Source organism: Lasiodiplodia theobromae (assembly GCF_012971845.1).
Source record: "Lasiodiplodia theobromae strain AM2As chromosome Unknown scaffold_26, whole genome shotgun sequence".
Lineage (NCBI taxonomy): Eukaryota > Fungi > Ascomycota > Dothideomycetes > Botryosphaeriales > Botryosphaeriaceae > Lasiodiplodia > Lasiodiplodia theobromae.
This window is the reverse complement of record NW_023336467.1, coordinates 350106-365822: the sequence shown is the minus strand read 5'-3', so window position 1 is coordinate 365822 and position 15717 is coordinate 350106. Positions and strand designations below refer to the sequence as shown.

At 54.4% G+C, this 15717-nt stretch overlaps 3 protein-coding genes across 3 annotated transcripts; all 3 read left to right on the top strand.

Moving 5' to 3' along the window:
* Positions 1–1452: 1452 nt before the first annotated feature.
* On the top strand, positions 1453–4064 carry LTHEOB_8325 (Glycosyl hydrolase; the record flags this gene model as incomplete). The annotated part of the gene is made up of 6 exons (XM_035517790.1): positions 1453–1556; positions 1635–1681; positions 1735–2232; positions 2286–2720; positions 2771–3010; positions 3061–4064. The coding sequence occupies 6 exons, from the start codon at positions 1453–1455 to the stop codon at positions 4062–4064; spliced, it is 2328 nt and encodes a 775-aa protein (XP_035370445.1).
* Positions 4065–4995: 931 nt separating this feature from the next.
* Positions 4996–7904, top strand: LTHEOB_8324 (K+ homeostasis protein kha1; the record flags this gene model as incomplete). Its single annotated transcript, XM_035517789.1, has 5 exons — positions 4996–5133; positions 5186–5602; positions 5656–5755; positions 5830–6392; positions 6444–7904. 5 exons carry the CDS (start codon positions 4996–4998, stop codon positions 7902–7904), a joined length of 2679 nt encoding a protein of 892 aa, XP_035370444.1.
* Positions 7905–10042: 2138 nt separating this feature from the next.
* On the top strand, positions 10043–12040 carry LTHEOB_8323 (Integral membrane protein; the record flags this gene model as incomplete). The annotated part of the gene is made up of 7 exons (XM_035517788.1): positions 10043–10247; positions 10427–10479; positions 10546–10817; positions 10896–10969; positions 11081–11183; positions 11279–11898; positions 11970–12040. The coding sequence occupies 7 exons, from the start codon at positions 10043–10045 to the stop codon at positions 12038–12040; spliced, it is 1398 nt and encodes a 465-aa protein (XP_035370443.1).
* Between the last annotated feature and the right edge of the window lie 3677 nt (positions 12041–15717).

The following is a 15717-nucleotide window of genomic DNA, read 5'->3' as shown; positions in this document are numbered from 1 at the left end:
CCACGCGATTAAGCCATGAGACTTGCCGTGCTGTTAACCGGGCGACGGATTGTCTTTGAAAATCCTCGCGTGCGTCTGAGACGGTAAGCCTCGCACCGTTTGTTGACCTAAAGTAATTAAGTCGGTACTGCGTGAGGGCACGCTGAAAGTTTGCTGAGAATACCAACATGATCACAACGTAGCTACGTCGTAGAGTTTGTTCTCGCAACTAGGTTTCATCCAAATGGTCACAGGCGGCAGGATGCAGCAGGTGGTGATGAAGTCGGCAAGAACTAAGGTTTGAGGCGTTGAGGCTCGTCGGTCGTGGCATCATGATCAACAAGGCGCTGACATTTATGACATCGGCAGGTGGCAGCAAGGCGCTATAGTTCATGACCTAGATCAGATGCGTGAGCAATCAACCAGCTTTGATTCGAGGAGTGAGAGACATGATAACAGACTATTGAGCGGTGGAAGCTCGCACATGTGCAGTAGAGATGGAACACAAGCGGCTGCTGGAATAAATTAATAGCACCGAGCCGTTGGATTCACCGAAGGAGCGCAATGTTAGAAACACACCAATCAGACGCCTCGGTTGCGAAGCGTGCGAGAGTATGTTGTCGTGTGGGGAAGTGATCGTCCCAACAACTTCAGTCGCCGTGTATCCTCTTCCCCTTGCTTGTGCGATGAACCCATTTTATGTACCCCTCGAGAACCGCCATTCCGTTAGCTCGGGATACCTCAGTGCGCCATCAGAGAAGATATAAAGCTTCTTCGTTCTGCGCAAATAGCCATCATGCTTCTCAGCCACGGGCCAAATTAGTATGCTGGACCATGCAGCGACTTGCCCATTCCGCTAGCGCTCCTATCCGACCGTGCAGCCCTGGACCGATGCGGCACTATCGATGGGGGCCATGTGCTACCAGGGCCGTTTTCCCGATCCTGTTGCGCCCCCTTATGGCGACTGCGTGTACCGGCACGCTTCCTCTCTCACGCTCCTGATACGCTCACGCGCTTTGCTCAACAATTCCTCCGCCACTCGGCTGACCAGAATCCGGCAGCCACCCTATCGTGGCATCTCTTTGAACACCGTGCTCAAAATCATGTCCACTCTTTGAAGACTCCCCGCTTGTTCGCGTGCGCCCCACTTGTGATGTGCAAGTGTGTGGAGGTGGGCGTGCTGGTCTATAAGAGAAAAACAGTGTCGATATCAGCTGGGAAAGAGTCGAGTGAAAAGCTCTCAGAATCTGCAAATCTCTTGGGCTTCCCGCTGATTGTTTGTTTCATCGCCACCTAAAGCTGCCATGGAAAGGGCAGCCACTTCATAGACACACCTCCTCAGCGCTTGCTTTGTGGTTCCGCTTCTGGAAATCGCAATTCTCTCCGGTTCTTTGACGAACAGCTTTTTCACAACCTTCTTTTGATTCTTCTTAATCTTTTTATTGATACCCATTTAATAGTCTTAGCATCGCTATGACTAGTGTTGTTTCGTCCTTGGCGCTGGTGCTGGTGGTCCACGAGATTGGTGGTGCAGTGCTGGCGCAGGCAACTGATTATACACAATATGTCGATCCATTGTAAGTTCCCTGTGGCTTGATTCTGGAGTATGAGGGCTGTTCTCGTCCGAAGCAGAATTCGCTGACAAGTCCATCCAGCCACGGCACCGAAAATGGCGGCAACGTCTTCCCCGGCGTCGTTCCAGGTAAACTCCCCCACAGTTTCTCTTGCAGGCTTCTCGCTCATGTGCGGCAACAGCACCCTTCTCCGTAGTCAAGCTCGGCATCGACGTCTCGTCGGGCACCACCGACGCCTACTCGGGCTACCTGCCGACGGGCAACGTGACCGGCTTCAGCATGCTCCACGAGAGCGGCACGGGAGGCGCGCCGAAATACGGAGTCGTCTCCCAGCTGCCCGTCGTTGCTGCTGGTAGCTCTTCATCCGTGCCGATCAACCCCCTTGCCGACCTCGGCGTTGCGCGCGCTGCGATGGACGACGCCGAGGTCGGCTACTACCGCGCGAGCCTGGCGAACGGCGTGACGGTCGAGCTGGCCGGGACGGACCATGCCGGGTTGTATCGGTACACGTTCCCCGCTGGCACGAATGCGTCGGCGGCGGTGGTGGTAGATGTGTCGCATGTGCTGCCGTCGTTCAGGGGGATGGGGTGGGGGCAGGAGTATGCGGGTGGAGAGTTTGAGATTTTTGATGATGGGCATTACGAGGGGAAAGGGACGTATAATAATGGCTGGAATCTCGGTGAGTGCTGTGGATTGAATGATTTCCAACACCGGCTGATTTGAACTTCTTAGCACCGAACTGGGACATTTATTTTTGTGGTAGGTTCAACACTACAGCGACGAGTAGCAAGACGTTTTCCGGAAGCGGGACCACTCTTGACCAGTACGGGAAAGAGTCGTCTGTATCCGGTTCTGAGCGTTTGGGAGGCGTTTTTGCGTTTGACGAAACTACTGTCCAGTCGACAGTTGGCATTTCGTTCATCTCGTCAGATAAAGCCTGTCAGTTCTTGGACGATGAATTGCCGTCTGATACCACTTTGGAGTCTCTGGTCGCTGCGTCTAAGGAAACATGGAACGACCAGGTCTTTTCAAAAGTCACGACGACAGAGACGGATCCAGAGTTCCTGACGCAGTTGTACTCAAGCTTGTACGGGATGCACCTGATCCCGTCCAACCGCACTGGAGAGAATCCCTTGTGGGAATCTGATGAGCCGTACTACGACGACTGTGAGCCAAATTTCCAGTACTGTTCAATCCAGAGCTAACGATGGTTGTAGGGTTTACGCTCTGGGACTTGTTTCGCTGCACGACGCCGTTGATGCATGTCCTCCAACCAGAGGCATACGAGGAACAGATTCGCTCATTTATTGACATCTGGAGAAATGAAGGCTTCATGCCTGATGCGCGATCATCGAATTGGAACGGTCGTGTCCAAGGCGGGACCAACGCTGACAATGTTCTCGCTGATGCGTACGTGAAGGGCGTAAGAGGGGCCATCAACTGGGACGCGGGCTACGGTAAGCCAGATCAAAGTTATCCCTGCAAGAAACTACTAACAGCGCTGAAGCTGCGATGCTCACCGATGCGGAGAAGGTGCCAGCGAATAGCAACGATCCGTCGACAGCGCCAGACGTGTCGTCGACGAAGGAGGGGAGGGGAGCGCTGCCAGATTGGCTCCATTACGGGTGGATCACGCCCACGTATTCACGAGCTGTGTCTAGAGCGGTGGAGTATTCGGCGAATGACTTTGGCCTCTACCAAGTGGCTTGCGGATTAGGCCGGGATGACGACGCCACGAAGTATATTCGCAGATCCCGCAATTGGCGAAACCACTGGAACTCCAACGCTACGGCGCTGGGGTTCAGTGGCTTCGTTGTCCCGCGCAACGCCGACGGGACGTTCGTGGAGCAAGATCCCCTCTCGTGTGGTGACTGCTACTGGGCGTCTCCGTACTATGAGGACAATCCGTACACGTACAGCTTCAATGCGATCCACGACATGGATAACCTGATAAGCCGGGCGGGAGGCTCAAGCACGTTCGTCAAGCGCTTGGACGCGTTCTTCTCGCAAAAGCTGTACAACCCGGGGAACGAACCGAGCTTCACGACGCCGTACCTTTACAACTACGCGGGCCGACAGGATCTCACGGTCCGGCAGATCCGCACGACCGGATACAACAGCTATAACGCGGGGCGGGGCGGAATTCCGGGCAACAGCGATGCGGGTGCGATGCAGAGCTGGATCCTCTGGAACATGATCGGCCTTTACCCCGTGACCGGGCAGACAACCTTCTTGGTGGGCAGCCCGTGGGTTGAGCAGCTGACGATCTCGCTGGGCGATGGTAAATCCCTCAACATCACATCCAACGTGGATGCGGCGACGCAGCGCGGGCAGGGCGCCTACTATGTGCAGAGCTTGACGGTAAACGGTGAGGCATGGGACAAGTCGTGGGTCACATGGGAAGACGTGTTCGCGGAGGGTGGAGAGATGGCGTTCGTACTTGGCACCACGCCACAAAACTGGGCTACTGGCGATGCGCCGCCCAGCCCAGCATCTCATGCCTCCGCCTGATGCCAGCTCAGGCCGGGGGGCGTGAGTAACAGGGACGATGGCGGAAGTGCGAGCGGTGAGGATGCGTGGGCCAGCGGTGCATCTGGAGGCGGGCTTGGCTCGGGCGTGGCGGCGCGGGCGCTCTGGGCGATGGTCATTCTGAACGCGCTGGTGTTTGCAGGAGCGAGCGTAGCTGTGTGGCGGATGTTGGTGTTGCGCAGGCGTCTGCGGCAAGCGCAGGCAGGCACGGCCGCCAAAGTAGAAACAACAGCCGAGGGCGCTAGCGGCAGCCGCTAGAGATCTGCACGAAATTAGAGAGAGATAAGACAGAGCCGTTCAACGGCGCTAGGAGATTGCTCGACAGGGCAGTGATGTGTGCAACGCCAGAAAAACGCGGGGCGTGGGGCTCGAGCTCGGTAAGCGGTGAGTCGTATTTTTTTGCGAGAGGCTTGTGAAAGCGGCGGGCCAGACACAGTGGCAGCTCGTGCAAGGGAGCTCCCGGCTCCCCGGACGCCGCGGCAGTCGCAAACAGCACCGTGTCTATGCCCTTTCTTCCATTCTTTCACCACCATTGCTTCTGCCCATGTCAGATGGGCCATGCTGACCCGGGTGGCTTGGCCCTTTGTCTCGAGTCAGCCAATTGCTTCGCTCTCCACACAGGCCAAGATGGTGCACCGGAGGCCAACCCGCCCAGACCCCAAGCGGACGCCTAGCTTCTGGGCTTGGCTTGCCCTCCGTCACCGCGTCAGCCCGTCAGATCACGCTCTCCATCTCGAAACGGAGAGCTCCTCTCGGCTGGTGCGCCTGAATTGACTCTACGATTCGAGAACATCCCGCGCCGCCTTGATTCCCGCGACTACATATACACACGCGTCGCGCGCCGGCCTCCGGACTCCAACCTCTGGCCTGGGTTCTCCCTCTTCTATCCAAACCCCAGGAACGAGGAGCAACCATGTCGTCCGTCACCAGCAGCGCGGCCACGGCCACGGCCACGAGCTCCACCAAGGTTCCCGAGCAGGCGGGTATCCTCGAGGGTAACAATCCGACCCACTACAACCCCAAAGATCCGATTATCCTGTTCATCATTCAGGTACCATCCTCCCCACATCTCGTATGCGCCTCTCAAGGCTGACTCTGTGCAGGCCGGCATCATCATTATTTTCTGCCGTGCTCTCCACTATCCTCTGCAGAAGCTACGCCAGCCCCGCGTCATTGCCGAAGTCATCGGCGGCATCCTGCTGGGTCCGTCGGTCATGGGCCAAATACCCCACTTTACCGAGACGATATTCCCCACGGCGTCAATGCCCGCCCTGACACTCGTAGCCAATTTGGGTCTTGTGCTGTTTTTGTTCCTGGTTGGTCTCGAGGTTGATCTTCGCTTCCTCCTCAGCAACTGGAAGATTGCGGCGAGCGTGGGCGTGGCGGGCATGGCCCTTCCCTTCGGCCTGGGCGCTGCTATCTCCTACGGCCTGTACAATGAATTCCATGGCGAAGGGGGCACGGTGCCGATTAATTTCGGCGTGTACTTGCTCTTCATTGGTGTTGCCATGGCAATTACGGTACGCTTGACTTTTAGCGGAGGGAAGGTGGCGAGGCTGACACGAGCTTCTAGGCTTTTCCGGTTCTGTGCAGAATCCTGACTGAGCTGAAGCTGCTCACCACTCCGGTCGGTGTTATTGTGCTTTCGGCTGGTGTTGGAAACGACGTTGTCGGTAGGTCGCACACTTGCGGGGAGATTGCGGGGACTTTCAGGCACCGTTTCATGCAGCTAACCCAATTTGAACAGGTTGGATTCTCCTTGCTCTTTGCGTTGCGCTCGTCAATGCAGGTAGTGGAATAACCGCCCTCTGGGTCCTACTAGTCGCTGTCGGCTACGTGCTCTTTGTCTGGTACGCGGTCAAGCCTGCATTCTGGTGGGTCCTGCGCAGGTCCCGCGCTCTTCAGGATGGGCCTAGCCAGGGAATAATTGCTATGACCATGCTTTTGACCCTCACCTCCGCCTTCTTCACTGGCGTTATCGGTATTCATCCTATTTTCGGGGCCTTCATCATTGGCCTGATCTGTCCCCACGAGGGAGGTTTTGCCATCAAATTGACTGAGAAGATTGAGGATATCGTTGGCGCTGTCTTCCTTCCTCTCTACTTTGCTCTGTCTGGTCTCAACACCAACTTGGGTCTGCTCAACACGGGAATGACATGGGCTTATGTCATTGGTGTCGTTTGCGTCGCCTTTTTCGGAAAGTTCCTCGGCGCCTCTGGGGCAGCGCGCGCCTGTGGCCTTGTCTGGAGAGAGAGCTTTACCATTGGTGCCCTCATGAGTTGCAAGGGCTTGGTCGAACTCATTGTCTTGGTAAGTTAAGCTTGCAACAAGCTTAAGCTTCGCTCAGCTAATTGCGGTTAGAATATCGGACTGCAAGCCAAAATCCTCAGTCAGCGTACTTTCACCATCTTCGTCGTCATGGCCTTGATCACGACTTTTGTCACGACCCCTCTCACGTCTTGGCTGTATCCTCCTCACTACCAACGTAAGATTGAGGCGTGGAAGCGGGGCGAAATCGACTGGGATACGGGTGCTGCCATCAGCCACCGCGAAGACAGCACGGACGCGGTTTCGTTCGAGAAGCTGGAGAGTGCAAAGGTTCAAAGCCTACTTGTCTACCTTCGCCTGGACAGCATGTCTGCGTTGCTTCCCCTCGTATCACTGTTCGGTGCCACCTCCAGCAGCGGCAAGAACAAGGTCCACCCGTCCAAGCCGTCTGAGTCGCATGAGCAAGAAGGATCGACTGTGGCGAAGAGGCCTGTCAAGGCTCATGGTATCCGTTTGCTGGGGCTCACCGATCGTGAATCTTCAGTCATGAAGGTGTCCGAGGTGGACGAGTTCGGACTACACGACCCTGTGGTGAACACTTTCAGGACGTTTGGTTATCTCAACAATCTCGCAATCTCCGGAGAGGTTGATGTCACACAAGAGGAATCTTTCTCGGACACATTGGTTTCCCGCGCTTCAGACATGTCCTCGGACCTTGTCATCATCCCTTGGAGCGAGACCGGAAACATGTCTGAGCTTGTTGCCATTTCAAATGATGCAGTTCGTCGCAAGCTTCACACAAGTGCCTACAACAGCTTCGTCACCTCTATCTTAAACAAGACCTCTAGCGTTACCGCTGTGTTCATCAACGAGAACTTTGGTGGCTCCGGCAAGAAGGATCGGAAAAAGCTGCAGCGTTCGATCAGTCATATCAGCCTTCGCAGCAGCCAGGAGAAGAACATCCCGATAGCCCCGAGTGCCGACAAGACCCACCATATCTTTTTCCCCTTTTTTGGTGGAGCCGATGACCGGGCCGCAATCCGTCTTGTTCTTCAACTTGCTGAGCACCCAGATGTCACTGCAACAATCGTCCACTTCGAGACTCCTGACGGTTACTTCGACTATTCTGCCGAAATCACACCAGCGGTAGAAACAGATTCTCCAGCAACGAGCAAACAACCTACAACAACGGTTGCACCCAGCGCCGACAAGGATGGTGCCTTCTTCCAGGCGCTGCGCAGCTCTGTTCCAAGCGAGCTGCAAGACTCAGTTCTCTTTGACTCGGTGACGACGACGAGCCCGATCTCGGCCGCCATTGAGCGCGCACAATCGGAAATTGGCCAGAACCCGCGCAATGCCGGTGATCTGATTGTTCTGGGACGCAGCATTGCGCAGTTCGCGGCATTCACCAAGGAGAACGTCAAGGACGTTCCACGGGACGACATTGATTCCGAGGCGCAGAAATGCCTGGGCGTCGTTGCTGAGACCGCTGTTAGGTCGAAGGTCAAGGCTAGCATCCTCGTCGTGCAGGGCCGCACTCTGCCCACAGAGTAAGATGGTGCGTTGGCGAAAGAAGATGCGGTTTGACTCGAGGGGAGGTCTATCGGGCCATTCTGATGGCAATGGGCCCGTCCTACGATGAGCGTTAACCTCTGCGCTCGGTACATTCAACGAAGCTCGGCGCCGAGGGCTTCGATGCTTGCTATTTGTTGGCATCCTGAAGGCGGACTGAAGAGCGAGCCGTCGGCGACAGGGGAAGTTTATTGGAGCCGGCCTCGCTTGGCGCGGTTGAAATATTTGGTGCCATTGGATGTAAAGAGATCATGATTCACGATGGATGTTATTTTGGGTTTTCTACTGATACCTCTTTCACTCGTAGCTACTGCAATGTCGTACATCAGGGCTGCTTAGCCATTTCGATTCGGACATTCTCTCCCCGGTGTTTATTTTGGGATCGCATGGCTGCCATGCGCTGTACTGCAATCATACAGGTATATAAAACTGTAGACGTAGATCGGATGCCGAGCAGTCTAAACTTGGTGTATACCTAAGTGATGGGTTCTCCTTTCATGATCGTATTGTCATATCCGCATTGATCCACGGACATTTTGTTTTGCGTGATGACTAGGAATTTCCAGAAGCGTAACGGGCCCGTTGGCCCCACCTGGTGCAACGGAAGACGGCTGGCGATGCGCGAGTAAAATTGCGGCTGAGAGAAGGGTGTTCACATCGCAGGGCGCAGAGGTGGGACGGAGAAGTGCCGATTGGCGAAGAAATACTCGTGGCCAAGGCTCAGGCGGCCCACGACCGTGTCAGGCGGCAATGACTATCTTCATTCGCTTCTTACCCCACCCTGTCTCCTGATTTGAGAAGCTTAAGCAAGCCACTGCATACGTACCAAGGTTGACCGGCCCCCTAAGTCAGTGCCACCTCGCGAGGGGTCTGGCCACGGCACACGAAACCATGGCCCATCCCGGCGTCCGGCGCATTTTGACGCAACCTACATCAGCTTCGCTGTCGACAATGCTTGTATTGACGAACGAGAGACCCTGAACGTGGGGTGATGATTGACGATGGCCGTTGCGAGGTTTATCAACCAGTCAGCCCAATTGCAGCCTTGTCTTGCAGCTTCGTGTGCGTGTATTTATTATGTTTCAGTCTGCGCTCGGAGCGTCTCAGTGTTTCAGCTCAACGGCTCTCCCGCTCACTGCCACTCCACCACGGGCATACGGATCTATCAAAGGTAAGCCAGCGGCATCTTTGTGCGGCGCTTCTGCACCCTTCGGCCGGCGGGAAGGCTAACAGGAGCATTACCGCGTCATAGCCCTGTTTCTGGCTCGTCAAATACCTGTTCTCAAGCAGTTCTGGATATATTTCTCCTAGTTTGCATGGAGCCGGGCCTATACTCGTCTTGGCAAGACCATTGCACGCCGCGATCCAGCAATACAGACTAAATAAAGTTCCGCCATCGTTCCCGTCAATTTCCAGCTACTGATACAGTAGCTCGGACGATCTCCCGCAGCGCGTGCCTCGAATCCTCCTTTCACGCGCAGGCCTGGTGTCTTCCCCACCGGCGCCCATTTCCCTATGAAAGTCCGAATCAGGCAGCTGATGATACCGCGCCGCTCAGGAGCAACGGTCGAATTAAAAGACTTGCTCGCTGCCTGTTGGACCCGCACAGGATCTGCTGTCCGCTTTACCGTTCCTGCACCGCTAGCGATCATCCGGCCCATCCTGCAGTCCATTGGACGGTGACGACGGCGTTAGCCAACGGCGATCGATGTTCACCGCCTATTTTCAACAACCCGCCACTTCGTATCCCAGCACACACGACGCAAAGACACTCCTCGTGGGAAAAGGCGGAATTTTGCGTTTCTTCATCCTTTCCAACTGGCAATCGTTCGCTTGATTTTTTCTGTCGGCCGGGTGGGTTTTGTTGTCCTGCCACACGCCCCCTTTCACCCTCTCGCGCCACACCACCCAGCAGGATTTTGGATGCACCAATAGCAGACCGCCTCGCTCTTTGCGAATGCTTTGCAGCGTTTCTCCTCAGCCTGATCCTTGGCTGCATCCCGGTCCTCTACGTGGCGGCAGCAGTGTAATACATCCCATCCTTGGAAAGGGGAAAGAAGAGTCGGACCGCGGCGCCGGTGGTGGTAGTAGTGTTGTTTGTCGTCTCGCCGTCGGTGGCCATGTCGCAGACGGGAGACGTCGACTGGAACACGACGCCAGCTGGCACAGCGCCCGAAGGTCAGATCAGCGAGCTCGCCGATTCGCCGTCGCTCGCCTACCGCATCACCGCTTCGAACGTCGTGTGCGCCGTTTTTGTCATTTTGACCGTGGGATTGCGCTTCTATACCCGCATGCATATTGTGAGAGGACTGGGTTACGATGACTGTGAGCCTGCCCTTTTTTTCCTTGTGTTTTCTTTCCTGTATCTTCTGTTTTGGTTCTCTGTCAATTCCTCTTGCAATCCAGTCGGCGGCGGCTGCGGCCCTTCTCGACTTTTCTTTCCTTACCTCTCCGATTCCCGTTTCTTCCGGCCCAGGCTGCATTCCCCGCTAACACCTCCACAGACGCGTTGCTTCTAGCTGTGGTGTTTTGGGCGCTTCTTGTTGCAACCCTCGAGGTATTCATTATCCCTATCCCTCCATACCCTGTCTCTGGAAGACCCGTCACTGATTCTCTCGTCCAGGTCCTGCTTAAATACGGCCTTGGCCGACATGTTTGGAATATCAGCCTTGACGATTTCTCCCCGCATTACCTCCTTGGCCGCGTCCTGGCGGCAGTATTTTACACAGCGGCAATGTTTTTTGTCAAGACGTCTTTGCTGTTGTTGTACCGGCGTTTATTCGACGTGTACCGCTTCTACAAGCGCTGGTGGTTTGTAATGACCTACACGATCGCGCATACCCTTACGGCCATCGTCTTGAGTTTTTTTGCCTGCGACCCGCCTGCTGCGCAGTGGTATGTTGACCCACCCCCCTTCTCCCCTGCAGAGCCAGGCAACGAAGCACTTTGCAGGCCTCGTGCTGACTCGCTTAGGGACCTGCACATACAACATCGGACGTGTATTAGCACTAAGACCTTAATAGCAATCCCCATCTTCCACTGCGTTAGTAAGTGAGCCCCTTTTCGGGCAATTGCGTGTTCAAATTATCCCGTCAATTTGATCGCGCACCGGCCAGGACATCATCCACCATACTGACTCGATTGTCTCACCCATCTAGATGACCTCCTCATCCTAAGCCTACCCATACCGCTAATCTGGTCGCTCAACCTCGGCCCAAAACGTAAAGCACAAGTGGCCACCGTCTTCTTTTTAGGTTCAGCGTTAGTCATCATTCTTCTTTTCCCATATACCCACCTGTCATCATCAAAATACCCCGTACCCAAAGCCCCCACCACTAACCCACAAAAAACCACAGCTCCTGCATCGTCAGCATCTGCCGCCTCATCCCCATCTCCAAGCTCCTCCACCAACCCCGCTACGGCGACGTGACCTGGCACTGGACCCCCGTCGCCATCTGGACGCAGGTCGAGCTCACCTTCTGCATCATCTGCGCCTGCGTCCCCATCCTCAAACCTTTCCTCTCGCGCCACTTCCCGGCCATTTTCCCCAATAACCCCGACACGCGCAACCGCGACACCGCCTTCGAGTCGCCGGGACTGTCGACGACGATCCGTTTCCCCGCGATGCAGCAGTTGCAGCAGCAGCAGCAGTTGCAGTTGCAGCTCCAGCAGCAGTTACAGGAACAGCAGCAGCGGAGGCAGAGGGAGAGGGCGTGGAGTACGGCGGAGCATAGCCAGGTTTCGCCGAGGATTGGGGGGCCGGCGAGTGGTGCGGCGAGTAGTGCGGCGGTGGTGGGGCCGGGCGGGACGGTGGTGCGGAAGGCGTCGACGTGGACGATTGGGCGCATGTCGACGAGGAGGAAGGTGTGGAGTTTGTGGGGGAGGTGGGGGGCGTCGGTGGCGGATGTGGAGATGGGGATGCATGGGGGTGCGGGCGGCATGTTTGGGGATGATAGCGACAGGGGGAATAGTGCTGGTAATGGGGTGCGGGGGTCAAGACATGGGAGCGGTGGTGATGGGCGTGGGTTGGGTGTTACGGTGACGCAGAGAGGGCGTGGAAGCGTGGGGACGGGCGATCATGCAAGAGGAGGAGGGGGAGGGGGAGGAGGAGTTGGTGATAATATTGCTGAGGAAGTAGGAGAGGGTGCTGTGATGGAAGGAAAGAGACCGAGGGTCAGCACAGATGTTAAGAGCGAGGCGTGTACTGTCAACGATGTCGGCAGCAGTGGCGGAACGGGTGGCATGGGCCCGGCAAGCGATGCGAGGAGCAGTACGGTAATAGCGGCGGAAAGCGTTTGTAATAGCCTTGGACTGGATTTTGAGACAGATAATTTCTCAGAGTCGTCGAGGTTTGGCGTCGATTCAGGGAGAGTAGATGGTGGTTTGGAACATGGTGTAAGAGGGACTTAAGGTGGTGTACTTTGTAATATTTTCTGGGTTTTGTACAGCGGGTGTTCCACGCGGAAAGCGGTTTGTCCTGTATTCAGTAACGGCAGAACCCATACGATAGTAGCTAAATGTACCAGTATACGTGTCTTAGGACTCAGTATGGAATTTCTTTGCAATTACAGCCTTCTACTTTGTTGGATGAATTGGGCCGATGCACTGAACAACGGAAAAGGAGGTTCGTTGCATTATTTCAACCTTAGAGAAACACAAAAACTCCACAAGCACACTAAAAAAAACAAGCTCCCATGTTCGCGTACTCTAGAGGCCCAGTGCTCCAACAAACGAAATCTCGCCATCCTTCTGCGTCTGTACAAGTCCCCGTCATAAACTCCCCAACCACGTCAGCCACGTTCGTAAGCAGCGGCCGCACTATGTAATCACACGGTTCATTTGGGATACTCTTAACCGCGCTGCATTGCTGGCTCAATTGCTCCAGGCCCTACTCCAGGATAATCCTCTCCCACTTCGGCTCAGCTTCGATCCACTTGTGTAGTGCAATGAATCCGATGGCAATTCGATGGGCGATTGGCCCAATTCTCCCAATCAGCATCACCACCACCTGGAGCGGGAACGAGTACATCTTTCCATTGGAATCCCGAAGTATATAATGCCCTGTTTCAGACACATGCTCAAAAGCCCAGTTGTCTTCATAGTCCATCCAATGGAGGGAAAGCGCAATGAACTCGTATGTTGTCCTGCTTGATGACATCAGAGGGAAGACCTCAAGCTTCACTCGAGGACCACCTGGATAAGTGGTACCAACCCTTCCGAGTCGATGATGGACGATTGCAAGATGAGGATGAATCTTGCTGCCTCTAGTAGAGAAGCCTAACCCGAATCTGGCACATTGAGCGACGGTTGATAGCCGTCCAAGACCACTTTCGGGGGTTTGATGAAGGGAATGATCACTATCACATGTGCCATTTGAAGATTCTGAGTCTTTCGCGAAAGCTTCATTCCAGAAGTCTTCAAAGCTCGGCCATCGTTCGGATAAGTATTCGACATATTCCGGGAAGCCCATTCCTGCGGCTGGTCGAGCCGAGAACTCAGATGCAATACAGCCTGTCATCCAGGCAATAGCCATACCTTGACGCCACCGGTCAACAAGATTTCTGGGCGACGTAGCTCTGATATCTCGGAACCCGGTTGTCGTATTGTGCTGCCATGATGTAAGAGGGCCGCAGAAGATGAAACGTTTCAAATCACAGAATTGTAGATCCCCGGTCATACTGGACCATGACCAAGTTGGGAAAACGGTTCCCTCAATGGAAGCCTGTAGTTTGCTCTTCCCACCGAAGGGATACCATAAAAGCCATTGGTCGAAAGCCCCGCATGGATGCCCGTACACGTAATTCTCTAGAATATCAAAAGCCTCAAGTATCCCAGAAAATGCATTGAGAGTGTCTGAGTCGTATGTGAGGCGGCGCCTTCGATACGAGATTAGAAGCTGTTGGAGACTCGTGGATCGGAGGCTATAGGCGTGGGGCCAGCGGCGACGAAGGGTAATGGCCGTAGCCTTGTGATATGTATTAGTGAGTAGGCTTTCGTACTTGTCGTGGAGTTGGCATTCGAAAAACAGTTGGCTTTGGGTGAAATAGAGCTTCTTCCGGGCCAGCACGGTTTCTTGAAATGTCCATCCTCGAGAACTCCAAGTCGAATCCAGACGTGCGTATTTTCCATCTTCAGGAAGTCCATGGTATCGTATACCGTCAATGATGACTTGTGAGGTCACCTTTCGCTCCCTACTTACTCCTGCCAAGCCATCTCCCATGCTACTTCCATCACCATCTACCATCACAAACTTAGCTGACGAGTAGATAGAAGCCATTCTATCGATTTGGTGTTGTTTGTTCTCTCCATCATCCTGAATGATACACAACTGATCTACCCAAAGGTACTGCTCTCCAAGCATGCGGCACGCTTGTATAGCATCTTCAACAGTTTGCGGCATCCTAGTGGGATCCAAAGAGCCGTGCTGTTCCAGGGACTGTATAGAGGACTGTGTAGCTTTCAGCCAGACGGGGTTCTGTTTGCATCCCCAGATATAGCTGAGAGCAACGTAGTTTTCGTCCAAAGAGGCTTCCTGGATACACCTTTTCCAAACATCGATAAGTCGGAATTGATGTACTCTTGTACGGGCAAACCCTAGTCGACACTCTGAATGATTCGAGATGCACTCATCAATCCAACCTCTGGCAAGTCTCCACTCCTTTTCTCCTATCCACCTTGACAGGGAAATGTCGTTGTTCCCTAAGTCAGGCCCCTTGATGCATGTAATTTGACTGCTGTCTGCGAGTATAGTGGCATGAATCATGTGCAGGTATGGTGGATTTTCCGATTCAAAGTCCAAGTCATGAATGTCGCGAGGTAAGCGCGTAATTGCGAAGATATCCTTCCAGTACTTTGTACGACCACTCCCATAGTTGACAAGGAAGTGGCAAAAGGGGCAATTCGAGTTGTCCACTAAGTGCGTTTTTGGATAAAACAATAAGATAGCGAAGCTCTCATCTGTGCAAGACAACAGATGCCTGAGTCTCAGATGGCGGCAAAAGCCGCACAGATTTGATGGCTCTGCTGCTTCGGCCAGCTCACAGGTTGGACACGGTCCGTGGAAGAGATCGTTGCACGCTGCCTGGGACGGCTTCCTGTGATATACCCAAAACCAGCGGTCATTGATAGCGCCAAATCTGCCGATATCCAGTTGCGGTGCAGCCATCGGCTCACAGCAAAAGCGACAGTCAGAGTTCGCTAATCGATGATCATCCTGTGATGATGAACCCTCAAGCATACCACCGTCCGAGGCTTTCTGCAACGCTTTTCCCTCGTCGTCCTGTATCAAAGTGTCGGCCGTGCCCCAATCACTGATATTCGGTCTGTAGTAGGTCCGTGGTAGCCCAATTGGGTACCAGCCTGTCCAAAATGGTGCTCGCTGGATCAATCCTGGTGCGCTATTCCTCCGCAGTGCCCGACCGTTTCCAAGGTCCTGTATCTGCGCAAGATGGTCATCTGCGTTCTGTTTCTGCACGCTGAGTTGCGTCCATGACCTTCTCTGTACTAGAGAATGTGGCGAAATGGGTATCATGCTGGATGTTCGAGTTGGTGTGTTGTTGAAGCCGACAAGCTGGTGGACACGAGGCTGGCTGGTTTGTTGTTCAAACGGAGGAGGGCGGTGGGGCGGGTTAGGGCGCATGCGCGGCATCAATCGAGTATAAGATAAGCTCGCTGAGTCAATGTCTGCCTAGAAGGATTCCTGTTTATTTTGCACAAGGCTGTGACAATATCAGGTCTAGCTTACCTTTAGCAATGTCCAATGGTTTCTATTCAATTTGAAGCCAACCGCTCCCCG